We start from the raw sequence: 18281 nt of genomic DNA, 5'->3' as shown, positions 1-18281 counted from the left end.
TGACGAGTTTCGAGCCTTCGCCCTTATATCAACCCTCTCCTCGCCACTCGAACAGCCGCCGCACGATGTCGAGGTAACCAAGCGGTTCCTGGCACGACTTCGTTTACATTCACCATGGCGTCCAAACCGGACACCGATGTCACTTTGAAGGGTCAAAATCATGATCGGATAGAGGCGTACGGTCTCATCCCTGAAGATGGTCGTGAGGATATGGATGTCGAGCCTTCTATGATGCAAAAGATGCTTTCAGCGACGTCTGGAAGTATTCTCACCTCTTTGTTGGTCACACCGCTCGACGTTGTCCGTGTTCGACTTCAGTCACAGTCACACCCTCAACTTTCTCCAGCGCTATCTCGATCTCCGCCGACGTTCATAAATCTGCCTCCGAACTTAGGAATATCGACTTGTTGCCGTGAGGTCTTCTGGATGAATAATAACGCATCATTTTGCATCGCTTCGGCCCCGAGCATGTCTGTCATTACCACTACGGCATCGACAAAGCAAAGACCCTCCAATTTGATAAACTGTGCTGCTGAAGAGGCACAGGCTAGAAGATTCACGAGTACATGGGATGGGCTGAAGAAGATTGCTCGCAATGAAGGAGTCACTACACTCTGGCGGGGACTAAGTCCAACCCTGGTGATGGCGATACCGGCGAATGTCATCTATTTTGCAGGGTACGACTGGCTGAGGTGGAACCAGTCGAGCCCTTTTCGAAGAATTCAAATGAACGACGATCATATTCCTCTTGTGGCTGGTTCTGCCGCTCGTGTACTCGCTGCGTTTGCAGTGAGTCCCATTGAAATGTTTAGAACGAGAATGCAAGCAGCGAGCACTGAAAAAAAGTCGAGCCATGTGTTCAGGGAGACCATGATGGGCATGCGCAACATGATTGCCAATCGAGGTTTTCGAAGCATGTGGACGGGTCTGAGCCTCACGCTTTGGCGTGACGTACCTTTTAGCGCAATATACTGGTGGGGCTACGAGTATGTTCGAAATGCTCTCATCGACTTCAGAGAAGGGAGAAGGGGTCGCGAGCGAATAGCACATCATCAGAACGCTATTGAAATGCGTTCCAAATCACGAAGCCAGGAAAATCACGCGAACACTCTTGTTGACTCCTTTATTGCCGGTGCTAGTTCAGGAGCAGTGGCAGCTTTTGTCACCACGCCGTTTGATGTTGGAAAGACCAGACAACAAGTGGTACGGCATGCCAAATTAAGCGGCTCGGAACAGGCCAGGAAACTTCCTGAAGAGCAGCGGATGATCAAATTTTTGTGGACAATATTCAAGGAGCAAGGGTGGAATGGCTTGTTCAGAGGGTGGGCTGCTCGATGCCTCAAGATTGCGCCAGCTTGTGCCATTATGATCAGTAGCTACGAGCTTGGGAAAAAGATGGCAACTACTTACGACGGTCGGCTAGAGCGACAGAGGAACGCATAAATCATTTTCACTTTCTCTTTCTTTTATTGATGGAAGATATACCCTTAAGACTTGCTCAAGGTCCTGAATTCTGTATATATTGTGGCTAACCTTGTGTTGAAGGCAATCGGGTTGTAACATAGAGATTTCATTTTGCCGTTGAAGACTTTTTTGGGTGTGCAGGATGTCACTACTGTCTTGATGTACGACACAAATATCACGAACCCCTCTCACTACATACTTTTCGAACTTAGTGTTCGTGCTGCTCAAACACGGTATATGACTAGCATTGGACCTGTAGGCATGGGGTCTTTGCCAGCAACTTATTGTGTGGTCCGTTGCGAAATCGGCTGCCATTGGGGGATAAAGATCGACATATCTTTATTGTTCTGCTTCGCCGATTTTGGATTTTCAAAGTGCACTCTCCGTCACCCTGATTTTCGTGGAGAGTGATAAGGCTAGACCCAATTATGAGTAGAGCCAAAGAGGTCTCAGACGTAGGTACGATCCATTTTTCTTGACATTCCCGTGCTGATAGCAACTGTAGCTGTTATTAGATGTGAAAAATCTTGTCGACCCATTCTTAGACGCAGCAGATCGTGATATTGTGATAGACCATGTGGAAAACGTCTCGGAGCAAGATAATCATCAAACTAGGACTGCGCTGTTGGAATGTCTTCCTCGAGAGAAGCTTGAGCAACTTCTGGACTTAAAACTGCCGGAACAGGGAAATGGCAAGGATGGATTGCTGATGACCATCGAAAAGATTCTGAAGTACTCTGTCAACACGTGGGATCAAGGATTTATGGACAAGCTTTTCTCCTCCACGAATGCCGTGGGGGTTGCCTCCGAGTATCTCCTCGCGATCTTAAATACAAACGTCCATGTCTACCAGTGCTCGCCCGTTCTCACCCTCGTCGAGAAGTATACTGCGCGGGCGCTAGCCGAGCTCGTTGGATTCGAAAACGCCCCCTATATGGGTGGCATATGTCAAAATGGTGGAAGCGCTTCAAACTCACTGTCCATTCTCGTGGCTCGAAATACGATGTTCCCCCAGACGAAGACGGACGGTTACGGGGAGAAAAAGTTTGTTCTCTTCACCTCGAAGCATGGCCACTATTCCGTGGAGAAGGCTGCACAAATGTTCGGCTTCGGTTCTCATGCTGTGAGGAGCGTTCCGGTAGATATAGAAGGCCGTATGATTCCTACAGAACTTTCAAAGATGATCAAAAAGTCCCGAGAGAGCGGAGAGACGCCATTCTACGTTAATGCCACAGCCGGCACCACCGTGCTAGGGAGCTTTGATCCCTTCGATGAGTTGGCTGCAATTTGCAAAAGCGAAAATCTGTGGCTCCATGTCGATGGATCCTATGGAGGTTCCATCCTATTTTCAGAAAACTTGCGCAAGGATCGGATGCGAGGACTGTGCAAAGCCGACACCTTTGCGATAACGCCGCATAAGATGTTGGGCGTACCCATCACCTGTTCCTTTCTCATAGGCAGAGATATGAGACAGTTTTACGCAGCCAATACAATTGATGCGGAATATTTGTTCCACCAGAGCAACCACGAGAGTGCCACGTACGATCTTGGCCATTTCACACCTCAGTGTGGGCGAAAGGGTGACGCTTTGAAGATGTTTCTCGGTTGGCTATTCTATGGCCGACAAGGGTACGGCCAGAAGCTGGAATGTGCTTACGAAATGGCGAATCATCTATACCGGGTCTTGTCTACACGCGAAAACGTTGTTATGGTTTCTAAATATCCACTGCCGTGTGTAAGTGTCCCATGTTTGTGCCAATGCAAACGAAATAACTTACATGCTCTTCACCAGATGCAAGTATGTTTTTACTGGGCACGCGACGGTAGACTTAGTGAGAAAAAGGAGGTAAATTCAAGGATTACAGAGAGAATAGCCAATCGACTCATATCGATGGGTTTCATGATCGATTACGCGCCTGGTGAGCAGGGTAAATTCTTTAGAGTTGTAATAAATAGAGAGGTCCGCAGGGAGACTATCGAGGCATTGGTGCGAGCAATTGAGAAAGCTGCACAGCAGGTGACAGCAGACGGTTCTGATAAGCCGTACACAGAAACTGGGGAACAGCTTCGCGTTTGATTACTGATAAAGGGCTCATTTCGAAATAGATGCTTTTAGTAAGATAGGAAGTCCGAACACATGTACAGAACCTGTGCTGATAGCATGCTTCATTCGGCAACCCTTTCATGCGCAACTCTCTCATCCTCAGTGAATGACAATCTTTCAAATACAGCTCTTGGTTCCAATGCGCTCGTAGTTTTGAGGTCTTATGATTCCTATAGAGCAAAGTAGCTGGCATGAACATAGAACACGGAGTCGTCTAGAGTAGGTGTTTGGGGAAGCATCATGATTCCTATCGCATTCTCGCGGGCGTGACCAGATTCCCAAGCAGGCCATTCTTCATCAAGGCGCAGAATTTCGATACTAGAGAGGCGGAGTCTAGGAAAGATTAGAAAAATTATCAAGGGGGTGATATGACTGTAACTGTGTGTCTTCTGATACAAGCTCCTGTGCAATACCTATATATTCCAGTGCTTGGATGTCGTCATGGTGGCTGTAAGCGGTATGAGTCTGCCGACCCTGTACTGCGCTTGGTCGGCGAAAATGCAGCAATCTTTGGGACGTTGTTGTCGGCGTTGGATGTTCATGTGCATCAAGTTGGGGAACTGGACATGCGTTTTGCTTTGGCCCGAGATTACGTAGACGAGAGATAAATCCCTTCAACCTAAAAGGACACTGCTTCGCTGCCGTGATTTTTTTGAAACGCAGCGGGTGCGCCGACTTTTGTGTCGGTGTGGTTCTCATCGTTGAGCCGTGGCTTTGTTGTTGGAGCGGTGCTAGGGCGACAAGGTTTGGGATGATGTGACGGTGCAGCTCTCGTTAAAGGACCTTTCAAGCCTATGATAGAAAACTATAGGGATGCGAGTGGAGTAGAGATTTGATACTTCTTGCATTCGACCGGCGTGTTGAACACACGCTGCTGTCCTCCAGATGTCACTTCATCGTTGCCCCGAAAGATCACAAGCCTTTGACACATGTCGTGCCTGCCCGCAACCATCTCGGTCGCACTGCTTGTATAGGTATCGACAAGACCCCGCGGTGCATCCATGGAAGCGACGAGGTGCAATACTTATGATGCGTTACATCCTCCGGTGAGCTCGTTGACCTTGAAACCATTGCAGCCTTATTAGGAACCAGTGGACGCAAGTTACATAGCTAGGGTGGAGATGTGCGTCCACTGATTTTCACGGACTTTGCACAATCCGCTCCCTTGAGTTATTGTCGCGACAAATTGTTGAAGCCTAATTAGGGCTATTTCCAATAATTCCAATGTGTGGTTCCTTTCAGAACTTCGTAGGGCTCTACTGTCCCCTCCCCCCAAAAAAATTGACGGTCAGGCCGACGGGTAGATTATCAATCTAAAAGGTGAGGAAGGTTGCTTCGTGGCCCCATTCCACGACCAATGCTGTTCACAATGTTGTCCCAAGTCATACCGTCATGGGGGGTTTTCGTAACGTTTAGCCGGCGGACATCTGATTCCACCTCGCTGAGCTTTCCCGTTGCGATCTTGCGCATCACCACTACATCGGCAGCATTTGGGAGATTACGACCTGGCCCATGCAAGTAGAAGTCATACATCTTCTCTTCTTCTTCCGCAGTGAACGGAAGATCGATGAGCTCGACACAGTTTCGCGCTCGTTCCGGGCCTTGACCGGATAGAGCTTGTGCAAGCAGAATTTCGAACAGAGAGGGATCTTCTTGGTGGTGCATGAAGGAATATGCATCTGCAATGCTACACTGACAAATTAACGTAAAGTATTTCTGCAGCACTTTTGGGTTTGAGAAAGATGGGTTCACAGTCTGGTAGAGGGCGACTGCAATTTCTCCTTTCTGGAGATCGAGTAGAATGTCGAGAAGCTCCTCCGCAAGGTTCTGCGGCAGCGAAACCGAAGCAAAGATCTCTAGCGCTTGCTGCGTGGCAAGTTAGCACTGGCATAATATCTCCAAGCACCTGAGCGTACAGCGTAGTGGAGATGATCTAGCTCCCAGATGCCTTCTATGAATGTCCAGCTTCTTCTCGAGATGACAACCTCCGAAGCGAAATCTTCGGCAACGTCTTTTCCGTGGCACGACGCACCGACATTTTTGAGCAGGTAATAGAGCAGAGCCAGCTTCTGGTCCTCCGAAGCTTTGGAGGCAATAATGGCTTGGTGAAGTTGTCTGAGTTCGCGGTTATTCTTGGGAGGATAGATTCGAGGCTCTACGTGAAGGGAATAAGTTCGTATTATGGTGCCGATCATGCCTGAAGATCACATACTCGTCGCAATGCCGACTTCTTCGAGCAGACGCTCAAAGAAGGTCTTCGAGTTTAGGGTGTTCTGCGCATGAGCAATGTCCGCTAGTGTGTATTCCGAAAAGTGGCATTTAGGATCAAAGGAAAAGACGCTTTCAAAGCGGCTGATGTCTGTCATGGCACGTATTGAGGCAAGCGATGTCGAGGGACGACGAAACATGAGAGGCAGGGAGAGAAGAGAGAGACCAAATCAGGTACGGCCAACGTGAGTTTCGCTCACCCATCCCAAAGCGGTCTAGCCCAGTCGCGTGATCACGTTTTGCGAGACCTCGAGAGCGATCAGGTCATCAGGCGAACTCAAGGTATCAGCAGTGAGGTCAACGTAGTGATCTGGCCACGAACATCACGCAAAATCCAGGCAAGATGCTCGCCGATCCTGTTCGACACTCGAACTCGTGAGCGCCGAAAGGGCTCTGCCATCTTCGTCCGACAGTTGTGGGTGCCCAGCTGAGAACGTCATTCCTCTTCGCCAGCAACAGACCATCCAGCAGCCGGATTCGACTCTACTTTCGTGGTCCGACTCACGTTTTTGACCCTGTCAACTTGCGAGGATCTTTGTCTGGAGTGAACGACAGAGAGTAAAGGCCGGCGATGTTCTCCTAGCCCAATTCGTATTCACGCCTTTCTTTTGTTGATCCTCGCTCTTGTTTTTCTGGCTACACCACATCCTTAACGAAAAGTGCCCAGCCTGCGGCGCGAGTTAATTCATTCTACAGATGACGAGGCAACGTACGACTTGACTTTCACTCTCAAACATTGTAGAAACACTCATCTGCACATGCTCTTGAGTGCGTGACAATCCGGATGGTCTTTGAGTGACCAGAGCCCTCATCAAGATTTCCATTAGACGCGGTTATCGTCGTGGTAATTTTTAGCTTCTATCGTACTATGCGAAGACGTACCGGAGACTTTATAAGCCGTGGTTCGTCATGTATATTTCTCTTAGAACATGGATTTGAAGTACTTCTGCGTCCTTTCCAACAGTGTCCTCTGTGATGACCAAGTGCCATCAGATCTACCAGTCTCACTCGACTTCGGCCTGTTTTCACGCAGCTCTTTTACGAACTTCGGCCACGTGTTGAGAAAGACCAATTGCTTGACGTGCGCTTGTGCCTCGTTGAAAACGCCGGCATTGAAGGTGTCTGGGATCTCGCCCGTGTATTGCGCTCTTTTGGCCAACTCGGAAAACTCTATTCTCGTGACGTCCTTAGAATCGGGTGCTTCATTGAAGTCAAACATTGACGCGCCTGAGACCTTACGAGCTTCTCCACACATGACTCTGGCAGCGTTTTCGAACATGTCTTTGAGTTTATTAAGCTGGCGCCATGATAGGTTTACTGGAAACTCGGCGTCGTGGGGACTGACGAAGCTGGTGTATATCTCTAATGCTCGGTTGTACATTTTCCGGGTCTCATTTGGGTCAACCTCAAGGCTTTGGAACCAAGTAGCCTTCCATTCAGAAACACGGACGATGAAGGCAATGTTTTCGCCTGAAAAGTCCCGTAACGCGGAAAAATTTTGCAATGAAGAGGGATTGGTGCGCAGCACGTAGTCGAGAGCGCTTTTGGTGAGTAATCGGTCGTCCTCGATCCCGAGGACGTCAATTTGCGTACCGCTTTCGCCTGCATAACCAGAAGATTTCGAGTCCGTTGCTTTGAATGTGCCGACTGAGAAGATGACAGATGTTGATCGAGACTCGGATTCACGGGCGTCATTGAATGCCAGAGCCTGACGCTGCAATCTCACGTGTCTCACAACTTGTATACAGGGAACAAAGACGGTGAAAATGACAAAGAACATAATAGAGAGGTGGATCCTGCTCTCTGTCAGCTCAAACCTTGTTGCGTGTGAGCTGGGATTTACCAATTGCTTGGTGTAAAGTATTCATTGATCACCGAGAATTCCGGAACATATGAAGCAATTAAAAACATTGGCGTTGCGTGCAGACTACACTTCATATTAGTTCGCATACAAAAGCTTGAGAATTTCAGCTCCTACTTTGCGATGCAGCAGCCGATTGTTTGCACACGCCAACCAAGAGTGTCATGTACATTCCAAGATTTGATGATGAGATACGGCGCTACGATCCAGCTCCAAAGGAATTGCCACAAGAGAGTTGGCCACCATTCCCAACCTTGACCGAGCACTACAAGTTGTTCTTGTGGTGTCCCACTGGGAAGCTCTGTTCCTGGTATTCCAAACGTTGGATGATATTTCCGGCAGGCAATCCACATGGCAACAGTAAGAAATATCTTGACCCTCTTCAGCATCATAGACACTTGCGTGTATGATCCACACTTACCTGTAGAATCATGCCAATAGAGATGAATGTCAAGACTCTTGTGGAATAGTCCGCGTTACGGAGACGACGGAGCCAAGACGTCCTGGCCCTGTTACAGCCTCGCTGCAACGTTTGGTAGTTCGTAAACATTCTTTGTCTTTTGGCAACGTGAAGAAATCGTAGGTTGGCCGCATGAAAAAGCGCAATGCCGAGCGGAAGCCATATGCCCATGAAGAAGTATTGTATGTCATAGGCTAGGATCGGATTCATGGTTGCGCCAATCGGGTAAACAAGTTGTCCAAGGATCCAATACGCATGGAGCATACATATTGCGGCAAGGGAGAGTTTTAGGCCTCTGATCTTGATGATTGGGTTCCGTCGATTAATTATCAGAAAAGTCATTCCACAAGCCACGAGAGTCGTCCATGCTGAAAGAAATGTAACGAAAAATATGCCGACCGAGTCAAAGTTGGCCGGTTGAGGAGGGAAATTGTACAGGCTGATTTCTGAGGGAGATTCTGCCATTGTTTCGTTGAGCATTGAAGCAAAAGGCTGGTGTCGTATCGCACAGGCTTCCTCGCATCGGAAGCATTTTGTATGACGGTGTCCTACAGAATCTTCTAATTCACGGCCGTTCGATAGTGTTGGAGATCGACATCAGCATTTCTGATCTCTTCTCCATACTGCAAGGCCTCCTCAGGGTTTTCCCGGGGCTCCAGAGATCTTACAGGGCGCCTGTCAATCCCTTGGCACGGCTGGGCTGGTCATGGCGACATTCCTCGAGAGGGAGGTTGACAAGTCGGCTCGTATTGCGATGTGCGGGCGGAGGTTGGATGATCTGCAGGCACTCTAAAGGCTGCGCATGCCTGCCTTGACCCAATTGCCTTTACGCAGATTCCGACACGGGCGGAAGAGAGACATTAGCGCAACAATTTCAGGGTGATAGCTCTTTTGACGTTTTGGTTGCACCGTGCAGAACGTGCATTTATCGTTCGCGATACGACCCCGTGTAGGGCGGTTTCTGGCTTCCAAGTGGTGCACAGGGCGGATCTGCGGCAGGATGAGATATAGATCTCAGGCACGCCGCGCCTGGACATCGATCGTCGTGGTGAATGTACTCATTGGAAATTGGGCAGGGGCTTTTCTAGGTAAAAGAAGCAAAACATAGCTTGAGTTAACTTGACGTGCGTACCATGATCGGCGAGCCGACGTAACTTGACCAAGACTACTGGACATGCTACGACTGCGCTATCGGCATGCCGTTGAGATCGGCTTGAGCCGTACACGAATCCTTCGAGTTCCTGATCAGACGAGTTCTCCTACATTCTGCGTACAAAATCTGAATGCAAAGCGGGGTGGGTGATTGCGGGCCAGGAATCAAAGGGCTTCGAGAAAACAAAGCGATTGCACGAACACGTTCTTCGGGCCAGATCAACCTTTCGCTTTTTGCTTCCGTTCCAAACGGATGCACTCTTGTATTCATACACGAAAGATACAGCAAGCGCCCAAATGGTAGTAGATAAATGGTGACTTCCCTTTGCGTTCCGTTGTTTCTTGCTCTCTATGTGGGAACATACGGAGTTTTTAGCGTAGACTTGGGTGGGCTCTGTGTAGCATCGTATCTACACGTTTGACGAGATCGACATGATCTCCTCGTCCCGCGTTTACGACAAAGCTCTTGGAGGATCGTCCTGTTTCTCAGCCATCATCATTCGCCTGGCCGCATTTCACGTGTTGCTGGCTCTGACGAAGCTGTCATCGTAGGTGATAGCGCTTGATTCACCCAGTCGCTGCATTGACTACTTGTAGTTGAATTGCTAGATCTCCTGAACACCAGTAAACATGCGCTACGCAACGTTTACCGCTAATGACGGCTGTGCTATCGCCTACCAAACATCGCACTTTGTAGGTCCAGTCAACTCAGGAGATGGCGCTGTCTCTGAGGAGCAAAGCTATGCATCTAGCGCAAAGTCCGGCTCACTGAGTACGTGCATCCTGCTCCTTCATGGCTTCTCCGGATCTTCAGATTATTTCGTCCGCAACACCAATGAACTTTCACAAGAGCACTGGGTGATTGCACCAGATCTGCGCGGACATGGCCAATCGCAACACACGTCGCACGGCTACCATGTCGCACGTCTGGCAATGGACCTGCATGAACTCGTCACGGGGGTCATCAAACCGCGCGACCAGAACATTCGTATCTATGCTACTGGGTGTTCCATTGGCGCTGCCGTGCTCTGGACATATGTCGAGCTCTTTACCGACGCCGATTTTGCTGGCTTGATATTCGTCGATCAGGCTCCGCTTCAAGATCGTTGTGTTTTTGATTCGTGGGGCCCAGAACTCGCACATTACGGATGTTACGATGAAGCCACAACCTTGGAGGCGCAGAGGGCGTGGGCTAGTGACGACCCCCAAGTTCGCGAACAAACATACGTGGGTCTGGTCATGTCGTGTTTGGGGTACAGATATGCTCCCATGCCCAGCGACAAAGTAACGGAGGAGCAGAAAAGAGCTGACGAGGATTTCTTCGTGGCCATCAGCAGGACCTGCAATGGCCCTTGGCTGGCAAGACTCTTATCTGATCATACGAGGTACGACCATCGCGAGGCTATCGAACAAATTTCAAAGCCGGTTCTCGTCATGGCCGGCAGGAGGTCTGGTTGTTTTAGTGTTGCTGGCATGGAAGAGACAGTCAGGAGGGCAAAAAAGCACAAGGGTGGAAATGAAAATGCTAAGATGGTGGTATTTGACAGTGGGCACTGGCTTTTCTGGGAAGAGTCTGAACGATTCAACCGGGAGTTGCTCGCCTTTGTGAAGTCTTGTGAGACGAGTATATCGCTTGAATAAATTCTCTCCATTTGTACCTATGAGGTATTCTTTGATTATCAACTATCGTAGAATGATTGGCTTAAAAGCCTGAGGTTTAGAATGAAGGATTTTCATTCCTTGTCCGAGCTGCAACACACTGAGATTCACTTTCGTCGCCTACTGGTCCCATTCGACGTCGGGGACGAGATTTTCCCACCTTTTCTAAAGAAAGCATCGACATCGTCCTCGCAAACACCTCAAGTCCTGACAGCATATTCCAAAGACCCCGTCAATCCTTTAATCTTCAGTTCCAGTTTTCCATGCTTCTCAAGCTCGGCATCACGTTCTGCTTTTGCCTGCCTCAACTTTGCTACTCTATCTTGTCCAGCCTCGAGGGCTTTCAAATCTCTGTTCATAGCTTCCTGCCACTTCTGCCTGAAAGTAGCCTGGTATTCTCCAACAGTTGCCTCAGCCAGCATTTCATTAATTTTCTCTATCGCTTCTAGGTTTGCGGCCACCATCAACTTCTCCAAGTCCTCGCTTTTCGCGCGCTTGTTTGCCTGGGTCTCTCTAGGAAAATCCATAGCAAAACGCTGGCGTTTTTTCTCCTGAACCATTGCTTGTCGTTCAGCTTTGTACGCGAGATATTTCGCTGTGTGACCTAGTTTTGGACCTTTGTGCTGCGTCTCTACCGGTGGTGCCGTGAAGAAAAGGACGCGGCCGTAAGCATCGCATTGAAATTGTCTACGAATGTCATCAGGAATAGAGTTATTCGCGTGATCTGGAAGATAGTAAACTTCTGGATCAGGCTTTGCTTCGTATCGCTGCTGTTGCGTCATCGTCGGCTGCGGAGCGTTCACCTGCGGAGGTCGGTAGCCAGTCGGTCCGCTTGGCCCACCAGCAAATGTATTCTGGTACTGGAGCTGAGTTGCTTGTGAAGTCTGCTGAGCCAACGAAGCTGGAGATTGCACATGGTATGATGAAGATGATGGAGTGAGTGGCGGTTGCGCTGGCCGATATTGTGAGGCCGAAGGTGGCATTGGCTGGAGCATGGGCGCTGGAGATGGCATCGCTTGTTGGTAATGCGACGTTGCGTATGACGTGGACGGTGTTTGGTGCGGATGGTGAGACGGAGTTGGAGTAGCAGTAGACGGTCCGGGCACTTGAATATCTGGCGGCCGATGCGAATCTGCTGAAAAACCGTTTGCGCCTGAATGTGCAGCAAGAACAGATGTAGAGCGTGCAGGAGCTGGTGGAGGCGCAGGAGGAGGACTTGGAGTTGGTTCTGGGGGTGGTGAATCCTGTTTGAAGTTAAATATTGATTTCACCATGGACAGATTCACAGGTAGGTCTCACCTTAGGATCTCTTGGCCGACAGTGGACGGCGCCAATCTTTGGCGGCGCGTTTGGCGCTCCCCAGACTGGTTTCGGCATCTCATCAGTCTCCTTTTGCTCGCCCTCCTTGAACAAGTATTTGATTGGACTGGGCACCTTCTTCATCTTCTTCGGCGCGTCGAACAGGTCCATCTCATAGTCCTTATCTCGAACTTCGTCGGGCAAACAGCTCGCCCACGTCTTGATTTTATTGAGCTTGTGCTTCTCTTCATTGTAACGCGCCTCACAGACGTATATCTCTTTGTCCGCGGGAAAGTTTCGTGGTCTGCCCTTGTTGTAGCGCGTGAAGAACATGACGAAACAGCGGTCGACGACTTCTTCGATAGGATGATCGCGGTACTGTCCCGTTTTTACAACTTCATTCTCGTAAAAGTGTCGATCGTAGCGATGAACCGTCTGCTCGGGGCGATAGTACCAGCATGCATTCACCCACTTGTTGCCGTCAGTGTCTTGCCAGGTACGGTAGATTTGCGCAACAATAGGTTTAGTGAGGTCGTTCGCATTCTGAATGTGTACCCAGTCACCTGTAATACATTAGTTGCGAGTCACTCGTTTTATTATCTGGCCCAACATACCGACTTTCCACAACTCGCCGTTGTGTAAGATACCATCGGGCATAGGGATTCTGCCGTCTTCCATGACAAATTCTGAGTCTGGCTTCTTCTTCACTTCCTCTGCTATCTTTCTCGTCTCCTTCTGAAGGAACACTGCATCCTGATACACTTGACTTTCGTCCTCATTGTACGATTTTGCATTCTCGAACATGAGCTCGATGTCTTTCATGAATGGCTCAATACCGTTGTACTTCTTGCGCTTAAGCTTTTTCTTGATGACGTCCAAAGCGATCGGATTTTTAACTTCAGCGTAGTATTCGGGCATGGTTGCCTTGTCTGGAAGGCGTTCGAAGTGGTAGACCATCAACGCGTTATTTGAATTCTTGAATTTTCGCATTGACTTGAGAATTTCCTTTATACGAGCCTCCATAGGTGTATCCACTCGTGGAGGGCGGCCACGCTTCTTTCGTGCCTCTGGATCATCGTCGTCGTCCTTGTACTTGCTCTTCTCGCGCTTGGAAATTGCCGCAGTTGAGCGTGGACCTCGCCGCTTTCGTCGTTTACCGCTTTCTTCGTCTGAGTCGTCGATCTCGTCGTCCTCGTCATCCTCTTCGTCTTCGGCTTCGGAGCCATCGCCCTCTGCATCATCATCTTCAGCATCATCCATCGGATAGTCTTCTTGGGCAGGGATCTCGCCCAAGAATGGCATCTTTGCCTCCTCTTCTGTGATAAGCTTGCTCTCTACCATCTTTGCCAACTCCTTCTGAACAAGATCCTTGATCACCAGAGCATCCTGATACGCTCCGGACTTTGGCACATTGTAGACCTGCGCGTTGTGCGATATGAGGGCCCAATCGCGCACGAACTCCTGGACGTCCTTGTACTCGCGTTGGTTGAGCTTCGACTTGATGGTGCTCATAGCCATGGGCTCTTTGATGACATCGTAGTAGTCTGGAACCATGCGCTTGTTGACCTTGCGGTGGAATAGCTTCGATGGGTCGTGGCCGTCGGGCTGGCGGTAGTCATAGATGTTGTTGAGCAGGTCCAGCATGGCGCTATACTGATCGTCGGTGATTGAGCTCTGCACGCCGTCCGGCTGGCCATTTTCGGTTGTGGGAATGGGCGTCTCGCTTTCACGATGCTCGGCCATAGTCGTTGCTACTATAAGGTGGAGATGTGGAGAGGATATGTCGCAGCACACAAGCGACACATGTACAGTCAAAGAACTCCGTCCTCGGTCAGAAAACGAGTGGCTTACGACGCGACGGATCGAGAGTACATTCGATGGATGCCGACGTGGTTGTCGCAAGTACGGTCTTGGCCAGCAGCGCGAAATGCCGCAAACGTGGGTACGTCTCCGCCTCGATGTCGTCGCAGCCGCAAGCGTAGCGGCACAATGTGGGAGAAGGCGGCGGAGGAAAGCGTAAGGAGAGACTCGAGATGGACCCGATGCGGAAGGAACGTTGGGTGGAGAAGCAGTCGCACTTGTCGCACACGAGGTGAACGTCGGTCGCGCTCGCTCAAGGCGCAGAGACGTCGCGACCTGGAGGCTTTGTAGGGATTCCAAGATAGGACTAGCGTGGGACTTGGGCCTGGTCCGCCAAAGCGGTGCCCGCGCGTGAGCGGCGATTGCCAGTTTCCAATAAAACGTTGCCCGCGCTGGGTTAGTGGAGAGAGCGAGAAATGCATGCCGCTGCTGTCCTGCGCATGCTAGGTCGACCTGTGAAGCCCAAGACGCCGGCCGTCTTCAATCTTGCACGACGAGCGCTCGGCCAGCTGCACCCTCGTCGTCATCGCCACCACCTTGTCGGCCCACGCTTTTTGATTGACTTTTTCGTCTTCTTGCTCCTGTACGTTCATGCTGTCCTCTTGATCCCCATACGCACGTGCCCGTCTCAGATCTTTCCCCGCGGTACCTTTTGCCTTCGTTGTACTCTGTATACTCATATCGTAAGCCCCCGCTCCCTTGCTTGTGCCTTTTTTGGCCGCATGTACTTTGACTCGCCATTCGAGTGCCGCCTTGGTGGAAGCTTCTAGTTCTAGTTCTCTAGCGCCTGCAACAAAGTCTTGTGGAGGGCCTTCGTCCACGTGGACAGCTTCCGTCGACTAGAACCTTTCGCACCAGTCCGGAAATCTCACCCATCCATCAAACGGGAAAGCCTCTTTGGCCACTGTTCCACTTGTAGTACGCGCGACTCGTCGGATATGACTATACGCATTGGTGTCCGTGGAGCTTTCGGGCAGTCCACTATCAATCTGGCCGACGAGGCCACCGTGGCCGACCTGACTTCCAAAATCCGTGAACTATCTTCATTATCAGCTTTCACGCTGAAAGCAGGTTTTCCGCCGAAGCTTCTGGATCTTGACAAGTTCGATTCATCCGTGAAACTCTCGGACACCGGCTTCAATCTGAACGGCGAACGCGTTCAAGTCGAGGAGCGAAACAAAGAGCAAAAGACAAGCCCATCAGTCCACGGATATACTAGTGCATCCGCACCACCAACTTCTGTTGCGCGAAACTCTGATGAACGAACATCTGCTGCTAAGCTGGTGTCGCAGCCAGAACAGCCTCTCCCGTTGAAGAAAAAACCTAACAAATTTGAAGAGGACCCGCCTGCTGTGGAGCTATCCGATGGCTCCTACCTCGTCCACCGTGTTATGCCAGACGATAACTCGTGTCTTTTTCGCGCGCTGGGCAAATGCCTGCTCGGAAGCGATGTGGATGGTATGGTCGAGCTGCGCTCCATGGTTGCGCAGGGCGTCCAGGCAGACACGGACCGCTTCAATGCGATCGTACTTGAGAAGGAGCCGGACGACTACTGCCGATGGATTCAGAATCCGAACTCGTGGGGCGGTGCAACGGAGATCATAATTATCGCCGAAACTTTCGGCATTGAAGTGTGCGCCGTCAATCTCGAAGATTGTTCAATTCAACGTTTCAACGAGGGTCAGGCTCAACGTGTGTTCCTTGTATATTCGGGCATACATTGGGATGCGCTTGCCGCCAATGCAATGGGCAAGTGGGGACCACCAGAGATCGATGTGACACAGTTTGACGCACTCGATATTGAGATTGAGCAAAAGGCTATCGAAATTGGCCGGCGGCTCAGTGAGGCAGGCTACTACACCAATACTACGAGTTTCGCAATCAAGTGCAATATATGCGGCTGGGTTGGCAAGGGAGAGAAGGGTGCCATTGCGCATGCAAACAGCACCGGGCACCAAGACTTTGGAGAGGCGTAATCCTTTTGCTGTCGCCTTGGACTCCCCATTTGCCTGTAGTTTCTTGTCTTTTTAGGTTGACGAAGCGTACATGTGCATGTTCAACTGCATGAAATATGTCAGAGCTGACGAGGGGGAATGAGCAGGATCGACGACCTCGTGAGAATATTGGAAGACGACCGCGCATTTCTACAAACATCATGATACCCTCATAGACGCATAGTTCTGGTGTAGTCTTCAACTGAAGTACAGATAGTTCTGCACATGTTTTTTTGTGCCATGGCACCTTCTGAATCATCTCTCTTCAGGATTTCGCGACAAATTACGAGAAAAATTTTAGACATGATGTGCCAATGTAGCCAAACAAAGACTGCGCCCGCTTTTCTTCATTTTCATGGTGTGTACATACAGTGAATACAAAGTCGATATCCCCACAACATCTCACTGTGCTCTGTTCGGTCGTGACGTTTCTAAGCGTCCAACGAGACTTGTTCACAGTAGCAATCAGGCCAGCCCAAAGCGAGCGCGGTGGCAGCGTCTTGTATCATAATAAAACCGTACCTTTATACGTCACAACATCTCGTTTGTACCCTTTTCACCTTACGTTAGTGGGAGCCTCTACCCAACCTTTCCCTCATCAACCGCTCGCTAGTCTCAGCACTGCGCTCCATGTTCGGGTCTCTGGCACTCATCGTCGTGTCCACAACACTGGTATCGTACGTGACGCCGTCAATCATTCTCGCATCTTGTTGTGATGGACTTCCCGCGCTGGTGCTCTCCCTTAAACCGCTTGGCACCCCCGTTACTGGCGTTACTTTGCTTGCGACCGGACTGCCGAGATGACTTGGCTGGCGTGCAGGCGTTCTTGCGCCCTCTCCAAAGCTCACAAGCGACTGCTGGCCCTCATCACTGAACCCACCCATTGACGAGGTGTCGACATCCTGATCCTCGCTCATCTTGTCCGGGTCGTATACATCGCTGCCGCTGGCCCACGTTGTGCGACCACCAACTGAGCCAGTTGCGGATGCGCTTCCGACTGTGCTGCGCTCGCGCATGATCTGGGGCTGGTTGTTGGAGTCAAAGTAACCTTGTGGAGGATTCGAAGGCTGTCCTGAGACAACGCCAGCGCCTGGAGTAAGTGAACCTCGAGGCTGAACACGATCAAGACCTGCAAGGCGAGAGATGCGATCCGCACGCTCAGCGTCAAGAGGTTGATTGTGATGATGATGAGGGAGATGTCCACGATGGCCGTCCTTGATAGCGACGGTCGAAAGTTCAGACATTGTGGTGGTGCCAGAATTTGGCGTGCCCCTGTTGGTCGGCTTGTGTTAGGCACCGATTCTCTCTCTGTTGGCAGAATGTTGCCCTTGGAAGCTCTGTACTCACGGAAGATCACTGGGCGTCGCTGCCTCCTCGGGACGAGGAGGCGGCAGGTTGATGATCATCGAAGGAGTGCTAGCGGCCATGCTTGCAGGACTTCGCTGGTGGTGAGGATGTTTGGATGAATACGAAATTGGGCTGAAGGGCTGATGCGGGGCTTGATCGAGTGAGGCACGGTTGCGCTGGTCCCTCGCAACAGCTCCCTTGAAGCTGGAGGACTGAGACGATATGTGCTCGATCGATAAAGTTTGGCACGATACAATGGTAAGGGAAAGATTCGTGCTTTATCTTTGTACCTGTAATCTCCAAGAGGTCGAGGATGTAGATCCCCAGATTCATCACGCAGCATTTTAGCGCGATGCAGGGCAGCAATTGCCAAGCCGACTACGTCATTGGCCCCTGTCCTTCAATTTCACCTTGGTTGCTTGATCTCGCCCCACCCATTGGGCTGGCGAAAGGCTTTCTTTTACGAAGTTATACCTTTCGTCCAATAACGTAACCTCCTTCGTGTCAGATCCTGATTGATTGAGTCACAGCTCGTCGATCGACAGGACAAGGTTGTGTGGGGAGCACACGGCGCCGTGGCTTCGTTGGGAAGCTATTGTTTCTTAACAAAGATCTTATGCGCGTCTCATTTGAAGGAGAACTCATGGAACTGGCCAATTATAGTCTCCTGGCTTGCTGAAAGGAATCTAACCACGAGTTGCTCTAATTCCTGCTGAAACTGTGATCTTGCATAGAAATGATGGAGAACAGCGCAGACATGGGAGTGTTCCTATCGTCTTTAGTCCATGATGGTTAACATGACTGAAGAAAGTT

At 50.3% G+C, this 18281-nt stretch overlaps 8 protein-coding genes across 10 annotated transcripts; 4 read left to right on the top strand and 4 right to left on the bottom strand.

Annotated features, from left to right (window-relative positions):
• Positions 1 to 3: 3 nt before the first annotated feature.
• On the top strand, positions 4 to 1662 carry PV09_07670 (uncharacterized protein). Its single transcript, XM_016361472.1, has one exon. The coding sequence runs from the start codon at positions 115 to 117 to the stop codon at positions 1441 to 1443; it is 1329 nt and encodes a 442-aa protein (XP_016210798.1). The 5' UTR covers positions 4 to 114; the 3' UTR covers positions 1444 to 1662.
• A 176-nt stretch (positions 1663 to 1838) lies between these two features.
• PV09_07669 lies at positions 1839 to 3615 on the top strand. 2 transcript variants are annotated; one of them, XM_016361471.1, is made up of 3 exons: positions 1839 to 1919; positions 1970 to 3199; positions 3257 to 3615. In XM_016361471.1, the coding sequence occupies exons 1-3, from the start codon at positions 1893 to 1895 to the stop codon at positions 3539 to 3541; spliced, it is 1542 nt and encodes a 513-aa protein (XP_016210797.1). In that variant the 5' UTR covers positions 1839 to 1892; the 3' UTR covers positions 3542 to 3615. The 2 variants fall into 2 exon arrangements, with proteins under 2 accessions (XP_016210797.1, XP_016210796.1); XM_016361470.1 differs by having other exon boundaries at positions 1970 to 3615.
• PV09_07668 lies at positions 3243 to 5979 on the bottom strand. Of its 2 annotated transcripts, XM_016361468.1 has the most exons (3): positions 5781 to 5979; positions 5485 to 5723; positions 3243 to 5434 (listed from the first exon to the last, which is right to left on the bottom strand). In XM_016361468.1, the coding sequence occupies exons 1-3, from the start codon at positions 5974 to 5976 to the stop codon at positions 4877 to 4879; spliced, it is 993 nt and encodes a 330-aa protein (XP_016210794.1). In that variant the 5' UTR covers positions 5977 to 5979; the 3' UTR covers positions 3243 to 4876. The 2 variants fall into 2 exon arrangements, with proteins under 2 accessions (XP_016210794.1, XP_016210795.1); XM_016361469.1 differs by having other exon boundaries at positions 5485 to 5979.
• Positions 5980 to 6641: 662 nt separating this feature from the next.
• On the bottom strand, positions 6642 to 9448 carry PV09_07667 (uncharacterized protein). Its single transcript, XM_016361467.1, has 4 exons — positions 8119 to 9448; positions 7815 to 8068; positions 7680 to 7763; positions 6642 to 7632 (listed from the first exon to the last, which is right to left on the bottom strand). Exons 1-4 carry the CDS (start codon positions 8635 to 8637, stop codon positions 6759 to 6761), a joined length of 1731 nt encoding a protein of 576 aa, XP_016210793.1. The 5' UTR covers positions 8638 to 9448; the 3' UTR covers positions 6642 to 6758.
• Positions 9449 to 9696: 248 nt separating this feature from the next.
• Positions 9697 to 11052, top strand: PV09_07666 (uncharacterized protein). The gene is made up of 2 exons (XM_016361466.1): positions 9697 to 9857; positions 9907 to 11052. Exon 2 carries the CDS (start codon positions 9940 to 9942, stop codon positions 10948 to 10950), a length of 1011 nt encoding a protein of 336 aa, XP_016210792.1. The 5' UTR covers positions 9697 to 9857; positions 9907 to 9939; the 3' UTR covers positions 10951 to 11052.
• On the bottom strand, positions 10939 to 14370 carry PV09_07665 (uncharacterized protein). The gene is made up of 3 exons (XM_016361465.1): positions 12882 to 14370; positions 12268 to 12830; positions 10939 to 12212 (listed from the first exon to the last, which is right to left on the bottom strand). The coding sequence occupies exons 1-3, from the start codon at positions 14008 to 14010 to the stop codon at positions 11169 to 11171; spliced, it is 2736 nt and encodes a 911-aa protein (XP_016210791.1). The 5' UTR covers positions 14011 to 14370; the 3' UTR covers positions 10939 to 11168.
• A 257-nt stretch (positions 14371 to 14627) lies between these two features.
• PV09_07664 (uncharacterized protein) lies at positions 14628 to 16451 on the top strand. Its single transcript, XM_016361464.1, has one exon. The coding sequence runs from the start codon at positions 15066 to 15068 to the stop codon at positions 16101 to 16103; it is 1038 nt and encodes a 345-aa protein (XP_016210790.1). The 5' UTR covers positions 14628 to 15065; the 3' UTR covers positions 16104 to 16451.
• PV09_07663 (uncharacterized protein) lies at positions 16300 to 17781 on the bottom strand. The gene is made up of 2 exons (XM_016361463.1): positions 17469 to 17781; positions 16300 to 17393 (listed from the first exon to the last, which is right to left on the bottom strand). The coding sequence occupies exons 1-2, from the start codon at positions 17546 to 17548 to the stop codon at positions 16688 to 16690; spliced, it is 786 nt and encodes a 261-aa protein (XP_016210789.1). The 5' UTR covers positions 17549 to 17781; the 3' UTR covers positions 16300 to 16687.
• Between the last annotated feature and the right edge of the window lie 500 nt (positions 17782 to 18281).

Source organism: Verruconis gallopava (genome assembly GCF_000836295.1).
Source record: "Verruconis gallopava strain CBS 43764 unplaced genomic scaffold supercont1.31, whole genome shotgun sequence".
Classification (NCBI taxonomy): Eukaryota; Fungi; Ascomycota; class Dothideomycetes; order Venturiales; family Sympoventuriaceae; genus Verruconis; species Verruconis gallopava.
This window is presented reverse-complemented; position numbering and strand designations above follow the sequence as displayed.

What these genes read in the sequence shown, in the direction of transcription:
- PV09_07665 (XM_016361465.1), bottom strand. Translation starts at nt 14,010, where the DNA reads ATGGCCGAGCATCGTGAAAGCGAGACGCCCATTCCCACAACCGAAAAT. An exon ending in CGGCGAGTTGTGGAAAGTCG is followed by an intron (nt 12,831 to 12,881) that starts GTATGTTGGGCC and finishes AATGTATTACAG; the next exon opens with GTGACTGGGTACACATTCAG. An exon ending in GTCGGCCAAGAGATCCTAAG is followed by an intron (nt 12,213 to 12,267) that starts GTGAGACCTACC and finishes AACTTCAAACAG; the next exon opens with GATTCACCACCCCCAGAACC.
- PV09_07667 (XM_016361467.1), bottom strand. Translation starts at nt 8,637, where the DNA reads ATGCTCAACGAAACAATGGCAGAATCTCCCTCAGAAATCAGCCTGTAC. An exon ending in CTATTGGCATGATTCTACAG is followed by an intron (nt 8,069 to 8,118) that starts GTAAGTGTGGAT and finishes AAGAGGGTCAAG; the next exon opens with ATATTTCTTACTGTTGCCAT. An exon ending in TACTTTACACCAAGCAATTG is followed by an intron (nt 7,633 to 7,679) that starts GTAAATCCCAGC and finishes GACAGAGAGCAG; the next exon opens with GATCCACCTCTCTATTATGT.
- PV09_07668 (XM_016361468.1), bottom strand. Translation starts at nt 5,976, where the DNA reads ATGTTTCGTCGTCCCTCGACATCGCTTGCCTCAATACGTGCCATGACA. An exon ending in AGAAGTCGGCATTGCGACGA is followed by an intron (nt 5,724 to 5,780) that starts GTATGTGATCTT and finishes CCCTTCACGTAG; the next exon opens with AGCCTCGAATCTATCCTCCC. An exon ending in TAGATCATCTCCACTACGCT is followed by an intron (nt 5,435 to 5,484) that starts GTACGCTCAGGT and finishes CTTGCCACGCAG; the next exon opens with CAAGCGCTAGAGATCTTTGC.
- PV09_07666 (XM_016361466.1), top strand. Translation starts at nt 9,940, where the DNA reads ATGCGCTACGCAACGTTTACCGCTAATGACGGCTGTGCTATCGCCTAC.
- PV09_07664 (XM_016361464.1), top strand. Translation starts at nt 15,066, where the DNA reads ATGACTATACGCATTGGTGTCCGTGGAGCTTTCGGGCAGTCCACTATC.
- PV09_07670 (XM_016361472.1), top strand. Translation starts at nt 115, where the DNA reads ATGGCGTCCAAACCGGACACCGATGTCACTTTGAAGGGTCAAAATCAT.
- PV09_07663 (XM_016361463.1), bottom strand. Translation starts at nt 17,548, where the DNA reads ATGGCCGCTAGCACTCCTTCGATGATCATCAACCTGCCGCCTCCTCGT. An exon ending in GCGACGCCCAGTGATCTTCC is followed by an intron (nt 17,394 to 17,468) that starts GTGAGTACAGAG and finishes GCCGACCAACAG; the next exon opens with GGGCACGCCAAATTCTGGCA.
- PV09_07669 (XM_016361470.1), top strand. Translation starts at nt 1,893, where the DNA reads ATGAGTAGAGCCAAAGAGGTCTCAGAC. An exon ending in GAGCCAAAGAGGTCTCAGAC is followed by an intron (nt 1,920 to 1,969) that starts GTAGGTACGATC and finishes TAGCAACTGTAG; the next exon opens with CTGTTATTAGATGTGAAAAA.